The sequence below is a fragment of the Nelumbo nucifera genome, chromosome 8 (genome assembly GCF_055504915.1).
Source record: "Nelumbo nucifera cultivar China Antique chromosome 8, China Antique-T2T, whole genome shotgun sequence".
In the NCBI taxonomy this organism is placed as follows: domain Eukaryota; kingdom Viridiplantae; phylum Streptophyta; class Magnoliopsida; order Proteales; family Nelumbonaceae; genus Nelumbo; species Nelumbo nucifera.
Window position 1 is genome coordinate 40,013,486 of NC_142656.1, and position 12,761 is coordinate 40,026,246.

General features: G+C 42.9%; 2 protein-coding genes and 1 non-coding gene across 3 annotated transcripts; 1 reads left to right on the forward strand and 2 right to left on the reverse strand.

Moving 5' to 3' along the window:
- Positions 1-9,606: 9,606 nt before the first annotated feature.
- On the reverse strand, positions 9,607-10,569 carry LOC104590434 (uncharacterized). The gene is made up of 2 exons (XM_010249104.2): positions 10,129-10,569; positions 9,607-9,972 (listed from the first exon to the last, which is right to left on the reverse strand). Exons 1-2 carry the CDS (start codon positions 10,567-10,569, stop codon positions 9,607-9,609), a joined length of 807 nt encoding a protein of 268 aa, XP_010247406.2.
- Positions 10,570-11,527: 958 nt separating this feature from the next.
- Positions 11,528-11,634, forward strand: LOC148789922 (small nucleolar RNA R71). The gene has a single exon (XR_016079953.1). It is a non-coding gene; the product is annotated as a small nucleolar RNA R71 (small nucleolar RNA).
- Positions 11,635-11,670: 36 nt separating this feature from the next.
- LOC109114208 (uncharacterized) lies at positions 11,671-12,102 on the reverse strand. Its single transcript, XM_019196525.1, has one exon. It carries the CDS (start codon positions 12,100-12,102, stop codon positions 11,671-11,673), a length of 432 nt encoding a protein of 143 aa, XP_019052070.1.
- Between the last annotated feature and the right edge of the window lie 659 nt (positions 12,103-12,761).

Here is a 12,761-nt window from a genome sequence, read left to right on the forward strand (position 1 = left end):
CAGATTCAGCCCCTCTTCTTCTCTTGAAGCTTCTTGAATCTCCCCCTTTCTTCTCTCTTGTGCGCCTCTCTCTAAATTCTCCCAAAAGGATTTCGAACCAAAGGAGTTTGAACCCTTTTTCCCTCTTTCTCTTCTCCTTTTATAGCTTTCGCTTCAGCCCCTTTCTCTCTTCTAGAAAGTTTGCCGCCTTTAGGCTCCTTGGGCTAAACTTTGGGCTGCTCTTGAGCTATACATGGGCCTCCCTCTTGCTGGGCCGAATGGGCTCCCTTGATGAGATTTGACTAGGCTCTCTCCTTAGGTTCCCCCATGGAGTGCTGCCTAGGCTTCATTGGCCGAATAGCCCTCCTTAGGCTTCTGGGCTGGGCCTTTCTCCCAACTGGGCTAAATTGCATCCACTTGGCCTCTTTTCCATGGTTTTATGTTATCTTTCCCCTAAGCTGGTCTCCCTTGATAATTTTTTGAAATCAAGCTAAATTGAGGTAAGAATTTACACAAATCAGCATCAAAACCATGCATAAACATCATAATTTATATGTAATTTGCACACACATCAAACACCCCCACACTTAAGCTTTTGCTTGTCCTCAAGCAAAGACATCACCCATAAACTGATCATCCCCCCTTATTATTACCATTTACTGGATGAATTTAGGATGAGAATACATTGAGTGGTCGGGAAACCTGCATAAGTATTCTGATTTATCCCCATGATTAGCCATTCTTACCACATACATAAAGCAAAGGAAGGGGAGAATATGAGATTCTTCATGCTCCAACCTTCACTTCCATTCAATATGTATAGCAACTCCTTGACCGCCAATATTAACCATTACTTTGAGCTTGGTCTCAAATCTATCAATGCACCTGAATGTTCAACCAAACTTTTTTCCTTTGAACCTCAGCCGTCACTGAATTCTTTTCTTTCCCCCTTTTTCTTTGGTGTGAGTGCATTTTATGCTCCATCTCACACTGGTCACAGGCTAGAGGCAGATAACAATACTCATATTCCAAGTTGCAAATTTTACTATTCAGCTTGGAATAGCGGAGTTGGGGCTGAACTCATATCATAAACCGCTAGTTTTACTATTCAGTTCATGACAACGGAGTCATTTGGACTTTGTCCCTTCTTCTCTTTTTTTTTCTTTTTCATATGTTGAACCTCATGCATTAACAATTCAGATGTGAACATGGTTCGAATGATCATTAAGATGTCAATCAAGTGCACTATACACATGAAGAAAGTTAGGGCTGTTCATGATGAAAGTCCTATTTGACTTCCTTAACCTCATGCAATGTGATAAATTTGGATCATTCACAAGAATAAATTCTAACACTTACAGTGATTTCCCTCAACTTATTGTATTCCCTCTTGGAATTCACCTTATAAACAACAATAATCTTGAGGGAATTTCAGTTTATTCGGCCTATCAATGCATGTTTCTGTTGGGGTGATTGAGGTGCATAGCTACAGCCTAACTCCCCCACACTTAAGATGAACATTGCCCTCAATTTTCCTAGTGTTAGAGAGTGAAGATGAATTCAGCAATGAGGGTAAGTGCATGAAGAGCATTATCAAGTAGTGAGAAGGTTTAGAGGACTTCCTAGAAGATCATTCTGAATTCTGCAATAGCTCTTTTAATAGGTAACCTCTAGCTGCTAGGAACCACACACAACTAGAGAGAGAGAATGATGAATACTAAAATAGCTCAATAATCTACCGAATTAACAACCTAAGAAAAAAACAAACTCAACTGATATGAATGAGAAAAGAAGAAAACAAATAAGAAGGTTATGACCAATCATCTGAAGCTCGCCAGTCTAGTGAGGTCACCGGTCGTCTAAGTATACAGTGGATGGAGTAGGCAATGTTCCACCCACTATAAATGGTTTAAGGCGCTGACCATTGACCTTGAATGTGCCTTGTGCCGGGTGAGTGACCTCTACGGCTGAAGGGATGGGATATCCATCACATGGACGCCCAAGTTTTGCAGAATGGATTGGGCGAACTTCAAAAATTCCACCCATCTTTGTAGGGAATCGAATTCCCTATATTTAGAAAAACATGTTTTTCAAGGATCAATCTTGAATCAAGAACCAAACCAGATCTGAACCAAAGGGAGTAGGAGGGAGGATGTACCTGATACAGAGAAGCAATATCTCCCAATGGAGGTGTTCACGCCCAAGGAAGGATCCAAAATCTGCTCCCACTGAAGATGGTGCAGTGCAGGATGGAGCAGAATCAACAATGTTCTTCCAAAAGAACTTGACCCTTCGCAAGAATCAACTGGATGGAATGTGAGTACAGCTCCAACCAATCTTTTCCCAAAAGATTGGAATCAAGATCAGATCTTGATTTCTCCCAAGAACTGGAGATCGAACTGAGGGTGATGGCGGCAGCAGGAAGGAGGCGGCAAAAGAGAATTCGCAAGGTGCAAAAATCTCTCTTCTTGTGATTTTCACCTTTGAAGAGGATTGAACATCAATCACTAACTGTATTGCCCCTTTCTTTCTTTCATAATCTTAAAGGGATCAACTCCTAATCCCATTAGGAGCTGCTAATCCAAATCATATTTGGATTAGAAGTCCCTTTAAGTGATAAGGGATAACCCTTATCTTATCTGCAGATTAGATCAGCCATCTCCTAATCTAATTAGGAGGCTTCCAGATCTAAATCTCATTTAGATCTTGGACTCTCTAAGTGGATAGGGTCTAGGCCCAATCCTATCAGCTGATCCATCTCAGAATTCGCCCTCTTTAATTGACTGATCAAATCAGCCCAGTTCGAAATGGGCTTAAGGCCCATTTAAGGTTATGTACTCACTTAGCCTTTCAAATTGCTGCCCAGTTGGGCTTCCTTGTATGGCGTGGGACCCTAACATTGATATACACATTAGGCACATGGGTTTAGCCCAGCCTTTGTTACAAGGCCTGGCCGAATACACTATTTATGGACAGTGCACCCCTTGAAACCCATCTTATGGGCTCTATGGGCCCAACACTTACCCTAAGTGGTCCCTGGGCCAAGCCACCTTGTAACACCCAGGGACTGTGGGTAGATGCAAGATTAGTCCATCAGGCATTATCCTTAATGGTCTTACACTTCACCTCTCAACCCATAATGATCAAACACTACCCGACAAGGGAGGACCTCTCCCTCCACTGCAAGGAACAGTGTTGCACTCTCCGCTTACATGGATCCCGGGAATTAAAACCTTTTGCAAATCATTTCAAAACCATAACATTATATATATATATATATATATATATATATATATCTTTATATAAATATATTTTGCAAAACAAAATCTCAACAATTGAAATCGGCTGCCGGCAGTCTTGGTTTTCATCAGAGAGAGTGCATCCCTGATCATTACCTTTGTCCGACAAAGGGGCTGATTCTGTCACTATGATCACCCACTCAGATGAATTCTCAGACTGTCTCAACATACCCAGGTTTTGACCCCCACTAAGGATCTCACTGATTGATACATCAAAGACAACCCACAATGCATCATCTAACCTGATTGCCTAGTGTTTCCTAGTAGAGTCTACTTTCTTCTCCAGGATTCTTTTGAGCTCTCTATTAGCTAATTCGACTTGGCCACTGATTTGAGGGTGATATGGGGTAGCTAATTTGTGTGCAACACCATATTTTCGCATCAGCCGCTCAAATTGGGTGTTGCAAAAATGAGTTCCCCTATCACTAATTATAGCTCGAGGTGTGCCAAATCGGGTGAATAGCTTTTTTAGGAAATGTACTAAAAGAATGGTAGGATCCATCTAATGGACACCATAAAGGTTGCGGAATGGGTGGGCGAATTTCAAAAATTTTCCTACCTTCTCCCAACAGGGAATCATATTCCCTAAATTTAGAATACAATATTCAAGCATCCTATTTGAACCATAATCGAACCAGATCTGAACCAAAAAGAAAAAGGCAGGAATATACCTGATCCAGAGAAGCAGTATCTCCCAAAGTTGGTGTTCACGCCCAAAGAAGACACCACGATCCGCTCCTGCTGAAGATGACACAGCTGTGGGTGGAACGGAACCAGCAAGGTGCGTCCTACACACTGGATCCTTCGCAAGAATCCTCTGGAAACTCTGAACACTGAATCTTTTTCAGTCTTTTCTGCAAGACTGATGTCATGAACTGATTTCTTGACTTCTTTCTTCTTCAAAGATCGAATCTTGTCTGAAAAAGAGTGGCAACAGCTGGAGGAGAACTCCTGGGACGAAGATGACTGAATAGCTTCTCTTCTCTCTAGAGTCTGTATGAGATCTAATCTCAATTTGCAGGATGTATCCTTGCAAAAAACCCCTATTCGAAATCTAATGTGTTTCTCTCTAAGGGTTTCTCCTCTTTTCTTCTTGATTAAGAAACCTCCTAATTAGGAGTTATTCCAATCCAAATCAGTATTTGGATAGGGGATTATCTTAATCCTATCTGCAAATTAAGTTAGCTTACTCCTGATCTTATTAGGAGGTTACCAGATTCAAATCTGATTTGAATTTGGCCTCCTAGAGTGGATAAGGTTAAAGGCCCAATCCTTTTACTAACATTAACCTCAGATTCGCCTCATAAATGGTTGATCATATTAGCCCAGCTCGAAATGGGCTTTTGGCCCATTAAGTGTTCAGTGCTTAACTAGTTTCCAATCTGCTACCCAGTTGGGCTTCTTTGTATGGCATGGGACCCAAGCATTGATCTACACACCAGCCACATGGGTTCGGCCCAGTCTTTATTACAAGGCCCAGCCGAATTCACTGAAAAGCTTAGTAAACCCCTGAGCCCATCACATGGACCCTATGGGCCCAACACTTACATTAAGTTGTCCCTGGGCCAAGCCATCTTATAAAAACCCAAGGACTGTGGGCAGGTGCAAGATTAGCCCATCAGGTATTATCCTAAATGGTCTTACACTTAACCTCTCAGCCCTTAATGATCAAGCACTGCCCGACAAGAGAGGACCTCTCCCTCAGCTGCAAGGAACAGGGTCGCACTCTCCACTCACATGGATCCCGGGAATTAAAACCATTTGCAAACACTTTGAAACCGTACATATACATATATATATATTAATTTTGCAAAACAAAATTCCAACGATTGAAATCAACTGTCGGCAGTTTGGTTTCCATTAGAGAGAGTGCATTCCCGATCATTACCCTTGTCCGAAAAAGGGGCTGATCCTGTCACTATGATCACCCACTCAGATGAATTCTCAGACTGCCCCAACATACCCAGGTTTTTATCCCCGCTAAGGATCTCACTGATTGGCATATCAAAGACAGCCTGATCTACCACCTAGTGAAGTATCATAATCGAGTCTAGGGGTCAGGTGTAACTTTCCACTTTTGCCCATCTATCTCCAAGGTCCAGGGCAATATTGGAAATCTGGTCCGGTTCAAGGATTCAAGTAATCCCGTACTGCATGTGCCTTGGGTCTTACCAGTATCAGCCTTGGTAGGATAAATCTCCCCAGACTTATCCAATGGCTGTGAACATTTAAAACTAACACGAGTCTCTATAAGTGTCCAGTTTTAGGGTCTTACACAGAATTATACCAAACAACATGAATCAAACATGCACTTTATTTATTTATACTAAATGTCAAAAATACATCAAATCGGATTAAAGCTAATGGCATACAAAACTGTCTAACAGCTCCCACTTGCACTTAGGTCCAATCTGGTATAAGCCGAAGTCCCATACTTTCCACGTGTTTCTCAAACACCTTCTGTGTTAGTGGCTTAGTCAATGGGTCTGCCACATTATCCGTTGATGCTACCTTCTGAATTAGGACGTCCTCTCTACCAACGATCTCCCGCAGTACATGGTACTTCCTCTCGATGTGCTTTGACTTTGAGTGGGCCCGAGGCTCTTTAGCCTGGGCAATTGCTCCATTGTTGTCGCACAACAACGGGATGGGTGATGTGCTGGACGGAATCGCTCCCAGTTCGTGTATGAATTTCTTCATCCACATGCCGTCCTTGGCAGCTTCACTTGCGGCAATGTACTCGGCCTCGGTTGTGGAATCTGCAGTGGACCCCTGTTTGCTGCTTTTCCAGTAAACAGCACACGATCCTATCGTGAAAACATTCCCAGATGTAGACTTTCTATCATCTGGATCCGACTGGAAATCGGCATCGGTATACCCTAGAACTTGTAGTGAGCTACCATCGAATACCAGACAAAACTCTTTTGTCCTTCGAAGGTATTTAAGTATGTTCTTCACAGCAGTCCAATGCTCCTGCCCTGGGTTGGCCTGGAATCTGCTTACCACACTCACCGCCTGAGCTATGTCCAGGCGAGTGCACAGCATGGCATACATGATGCTCCCTACGGCTGAGGCATAGGGAACGTCTCTCATGCCCTCAATTTCCTCAAAAATCTTGGGAGACATCTTCTTGGAGAGAGTGACTCCGTGCCTGAAAGGAACGTTTCCTTTCTTGGAGTTCTTCATGTTGTATCTTTTGACAATTTTGTCAATGTAAGCAGCCTACGATAATCCAATTATCCGCTTCGATCTATCTCTATAGAGTCGAAGACCCAGTATGTATGAAGCTTCTCCAAGATCTTTAATGGAGAACTGTTGTGATAGCCATACCTTGACCGAAGTCAACATTCCTACATCATTCCCAATGAGTAGGATATCGTCCACATACAACACCAAAAAGGTGATCTTATCCCCACTGGACTTCCTGTAAACACAGGGCTCATCTGGATTCTGCTCAAAGTCAAACGTTTTGACAGCAGAATCAAAACGAATGTTCCATCTCTTAGAAGCCTGCATAAGTCCATATATGGATCTATTAAGTTTACATACCATGTGTTCCTGACCAGAAGTAATGAAGCCTTGCGGCTACTGCATGTAGATATCTTCACAAAGATCTCCATTTAGGAACGCGGTTTTGACATCCATCTGCCAAATATCGTAGTCATGGTATGCTGCTACAGCTAGCAGGATCCTAATGGATTTAAGCATGGCCACGGGCGAAAAGGTTTCCTCATAATCGATACCTTCTTTTCTGAGTGTACCCTTTCACCACTAAATGAGCTTTGTAGGTCTCAATCCTGCCATCGGGGCCCTTCTTCCTCTTTTAGATCCATTTGCAACCAATTGCTTTTACCCCGGAGGGCGGATCTACTAGAGTCCAGACTGCATTGGTCTCCATTGAGTCCATCTCAGCTTTCATGGCCTCCACCCACTTCTGGGAATCTATGTCTAACATAGCTTCCGCGTAAGTTATGGGATCCTCTTCACTAGTCAAGGCTTCCACCAAGTAACTATCCTGGTCATAACCATGTCGGAGTGGTGGCCTGGATACCCGAGTGGATCTTCTAGGTTGGTCACTACCTGGAACCTATGGGACATCTCCCACTGCTCCTGAGCTCTCCTCATCAAGAACAATTTCCTGACAATGGGTTTCCAGGATGTATTCGGTTTCTAAGAATTGGGCATTTCGACTGCAGAACACTTTTGGCTCACTTGGGTCATAGAATAGATAACCTACCGAATCTTTTGGGTAGCCTACAAATAGGAAACGACTGGTTTTAGACTCCAACTTGTCCACACTTGTTCTTTTAACGTGTGCAGGACAACCCCAAATCTTCAAGTGTCTTACACTTGGCTTCCTTCCGGTCCATAGTTCATATGGATTTTTTGGAACTAATTTGGTTGGAACCCGATTCAGCACGTACATAGCAGTTTCCAATGCGTATCCCCAAAAAAATGTGGGTAATTCTGAGCGTACGAGAAGTGACCGGACCATGTCCAACAAGGTTCTATTCCTCCTCTCTGAAACACCGTTGAGTTGAGGTGTAGCAGGAGGAGCTAATTGTGACACTATCCCGTTGACTTTTAAGTAGTCCTTGAATTCGTCAGAGAGATACTCGCCACCTCGATCTGATCGAAGGGCCTTAATTTCTCTCCCTAACTGTTTCTCGACTTCTTGTCTGAACTCTTTGAACTTTTCAAAGGATTTAGACTTGTGCCTCATCAGGTACACGTAACCATATCATGAAAAATCATCTGTAAAGGTGATGAAATACACGTGTTGATTTCGTGTCCTAACGCTCAGGGGACCACATACATCAGTATGTATTAGGTCAAGTGTGCCTGCAGATCTTTCAGGCTTACGGTCAAATGGCCGCTTAGTCATCTTACCTTGGAGGCAAGGCTCACAAGTGGGAAGATTTTCTACGATTAGAAAATCCATTGATCTATACACCAGCTATTGATCTACACACCAGCCACATGGGTTCGGCCCAGCCGAATTCACTGAAAAGCTCAGTAAACCCCTGAGCCCATCACATGGACCCTATGGGCCCAACACTTACATTAAGTTGTCCCTGGGCCAAGCCATCTTATAAAAGCCCAGGGACTATGGGTAGGTGCAAGATTAGCCCATCAGGTATTATCCTAAATGGTCTTACACTTAACCTCTCAGCCCTTAATGGTCAAGCACTGCCCGACAAGAGAGGACCTCTCCCTCGGCTGCAAGGAACAGTGCCGCACTCTCCACTCACATGGATCCCGGGAATTAAAACCATTTGCCAAAACTTTGAAACCGTACATATACATATATATATATTAATTTTGCAAAACAAAATTCCAACGATTGAAATCAACTGCTGGCAGTTTGGTTTCCATCAGAGAGAGTGCATTCCCGATCATTACCCTTGTCCGACAAAGGGGCTGATCCTGTCACTATGATCACCCACTCAGATGAATTCTCAGACTGCCCCAACATACCCAAGTTTTGATCCCCGCTAAGGATCTCACTGATTGGCATATCAAAGACAGCCTGATCCGCCACCTAGTGAAGTATCATAATCGAGTCTAGGGGTCAGGTGTAACTTTCCATTTTTTCCCATCTGTCTCCAAGGTCTAGGGCAATACTGGAAATCTGGTCCAGTTCAAGGATTCAAGTAATCCTGTACTGCATGTGCCTTGGGTCTTACCCTGGTGGCCGAGACAGGTCATCCCAACACTTGGTGGCACACCAGTATCAGCCTTACTAGGATAAATCTCCCTAGACTTATCCAATGGCTGTGAACATTTAAAACTAACACGAGTCTCTATAAGTGTCTAGTTTTAGGGTCTTACACATAATTATACCGAACAACATGAATCAAACATGCACTTTATTTATTTACACTAAATGTCAAAAGTACATCAAATTGGATTGAAGCTAAGGGCATACAAAACTGTCTAACATGTACTACCCTCCTAGAGTCATTTGTGGGTAAAGTCATGGCTTCCACCCAATTAGACACATAATCAACATCTACTAGATGTACTTATTACCAAAAGAATTCGGGAAGGATCCCATGAAGTCTATACCCCATACATAAAAAATTTCACAAATCAAGATATTAGTGAGGGGCATTTCATTCTGTCAGGAAATGTTACCTGCTCTCTGACATTGGTCACATGCCGACACATACCTATGAGCATCCTTGAACAAGGTAGGCCAATAGAAACCTGATTGCAAAACCTTGGCTGCAGTGCAGTTAGCTCCGAAGTGGCCTCCCGCTTCTCTATCATGGCAGTACCGGAGCACCGATTCCATCTCCTCCTCGGGGACACACCTCCTTATGATCTAATCTGCACATATCTTGTACAAAAAGGGATCCTCCCACAAATAGTGTTTCGCATCAGAGAAGAATTTCTTCTTCTGCTGATATGAAATGTTCAAATGGATAACATGTCCAGCAAGATAATTTGCAAAATCAGCATACCAAGGTGTAGAATCTACCTTAATGGAGTAGAGCTGTTCATTCGGAAACTCCTCTTGGATGGTGCTGATTGGTAGTCTGTCCAAGCTCTCCAACTTCAGAAATTCCTTGCCTTGAATTTGTGGATTGGCATTCAGGTATGCTGGCATGCTTTGAATCTCCTCATTTTCTTCCCTTGCAGCTCCTCCCTCTTGTATGCAAAGGTCAAGGGGGTTGGCCAACTTGCTAACCTAAAAGCAATCATCAACCGCATAATCAATAACATCAATCATGTAACAAGAATCATCACTAGAGGGTGCATGTTTCATAGCATCAAGCATTTGTAAAATTATTTCCTCATCTTGGATCCTAAGGCTGAGTTGCCCTTGTGGGACATCAATCATTGCCTTCCCCGTAGCTAGGAAAGGTCTCCCTAGGACAAGAGGAACATCAACATCCTCTTGCATGTCTAATACAATGAAATCAACTGGAAAGATGAATTTTTCTACTTTAAGAAGCACATCTTCTATGATTCCCCTAGGATGCTTTATGGATCTATCAGCTAATTGCAATGCAACTCTAGTAGGTTGGGGTTCACCTAATCCTAGTTTCTTAAAAACCAAATATGGCATCAAGTTTATGCTAGCTCCTAGATCACATAATGCCTTATCAATTTTCAAACTGCCTATAGTACAAGGGATAGTGAAACTCCCTGGATCTTTTAGTTTCTGGGGCAGCTTGTTGAGGAGGATTGTGGAGCATTCTTCATTGAGTGCAACAGTAGCTACATCTCCCAATTTCCTTTTATTTGCCAATATCTCTTTCAAGAATTTTGCATAGTGTGGCATCTGGGCTAAAGCATCGGCAAAAGGGATGTTAATATGTAAACTCTTAAACACTTCAAGAAACTTACCGAATTCCCTTTCCAATTTGTGTTGCTTCAGCCTATTTGGAAATGGTACTTACGGCTGTTGGTTTCTCTTCTTCTTTGGTTCAGATTGCTCTTCTTCCTTCTTTTCGGTTTCAAGGGTTGCATCTACCTTGTTTTCAGCCCTTGCTTTCTTCTCTACTTCTAGCACCTCATTACCACTTCTCAAAGTGATAGCCTGCACTTGCTCTCTTGGATTTACTTAAGTATTGCTAGGTAAAGTGCCCGGTATTCTTGCTGAAATCATTTGTGCCAACTGCCCAACTTGATTCTCCAAGTTCTATATTGATGCCTCTTAGTTCTGCAATCTTGTTTCAGCACTAGCTATGAACTTGGTCATCAGCTCCTCTAGGTTAGTTTTCTTTTCTGGCTGATTGAAGTTTTGGGGAAAGGGCTTCACCATGTTCTGATTTGGCCATGACTGATTCAGGTTGTTCCTCCATATGGAGTTAAAGGCACGAGGGTACTGATTTCCTTGCTGCCTTGGAAAGTTGCCAACAAAGTCTATCTGTTCTGGGGACTGCATAAATTGATTGCCAACTTGACATTCAGTGCCAATATGACCTCCCCCACACCATTCACAAGTCACGGACTGAACATGCATGGCTGCCATCTGCATCTCATCTATCTTTTTGTTGAGTGCACCTATTTGCGCAGATAGAGTTGTATATGTGTCCACATTGTGAAGACCTTGCTGCCACCTAACTTGTGCTCTCTCAGAGTTCCATTGGTAGTTGTTTGAAGCCATTTCCTCTATGAGTGCATGGGCAACTTCAGGGGTCTTGTTGTTAATGGAACCCCCGGCTGCCGCATCCATAATGGTCTTGTTGGCTTCGATCAGCCCATTGTAGAAGGTTTGCACTTGCAGCCATATGGGAAGTCCATGATGAGGGACCTTTCTTAACAGCTCCTTGTAACGCTCCCAAGACACATAAAATGACTCTCCATCTTACTGAAAGAAAGTGGTGATGTCATTCCTCATCTTTGCTGTCTTGGATGGAGGAAAATACTTGGAGAGGAATCAGCTAGCCATTTCATCCCATGTTGCTATAGATCCAGCCGGCAAAGAATTCAGCCAAGTCTTAGCTTTGTCTTTCAATGAAAATGGGAACAACCTGAGCCTAACCACATCATCACTCACCCCGTTGTGCTTGAAAGTATCACAAATTTCCAAGAAGTTGGCTATGTGAGAATTCGGGTCTTCATTAGCCATGCCACAAAACTGAACCGTGTTTTGTATCATCTGAATTATGGCTGGTTTGATCTCAAAATTATTGGCAGATATGGCTGGTCTTACAATGCTTAAAGCAGCCCCGGTAAGGGTTGGTTTGGCATAGTCCATCATGGTTCTTGGTTCGGCCATCTCTTCAGTTTCAGCTCTCACTTGTCTAGCAGCTCTAAGGCGTATGCATAGGGTTCTTTCAATCTCGGGATCGTAGGGGATTCCCTCCATTTCAGATCTACTTGTCATAAACTTTACAAGTCAAAGAAATAAAGAAACTAATGTACACCAATAAGAAAAGTAATCTATCAAGCAAGAAAACTACACACTACCAAAACAAGATCAGCAACCAAAGACAACTACAATTGAAGGGATGAGAGATCTTGAAGGGATGGGATATCCATCACATGGACGCCCAAGTCTAGCGGAATGGACTGGGCGAATTTCAAAAATTTTCTCCCATCTTTGTAGGGAATTGAATTCCCTATTTTAGAAAAACAAATTTTTCAAGGATCAATCTTGAACCATGAACCAAACCAGATCTGAACCAAAAGGAGTAGGAGGGAGGATGTACCTGATACGGAGAATTAGTATCTCCCAATGGAGGTGTTCACGCCCAAGGAAGGATCCAAAATCTGCTCCCACTGAAGATTGCGCAGTGCAGGATGGAGCAGAATCAGCAATGTTCTTCAAAAGAACTTGACCCTTCGCAAAAATCAATTGGATGGCTTGTGAGTACAACTCCAATCTATCTATTCCCAAAAGATTGGTATCAAGATCAGATCTTGATTTCTCCCAAGAACTGGAGATCGAACTGTAGGTAATGGCGGCGGCAAGAGAGATTTTGCAGAGGTTGCAGAAATCTCTCTTCTGTAAATTCAGCTCTAAAG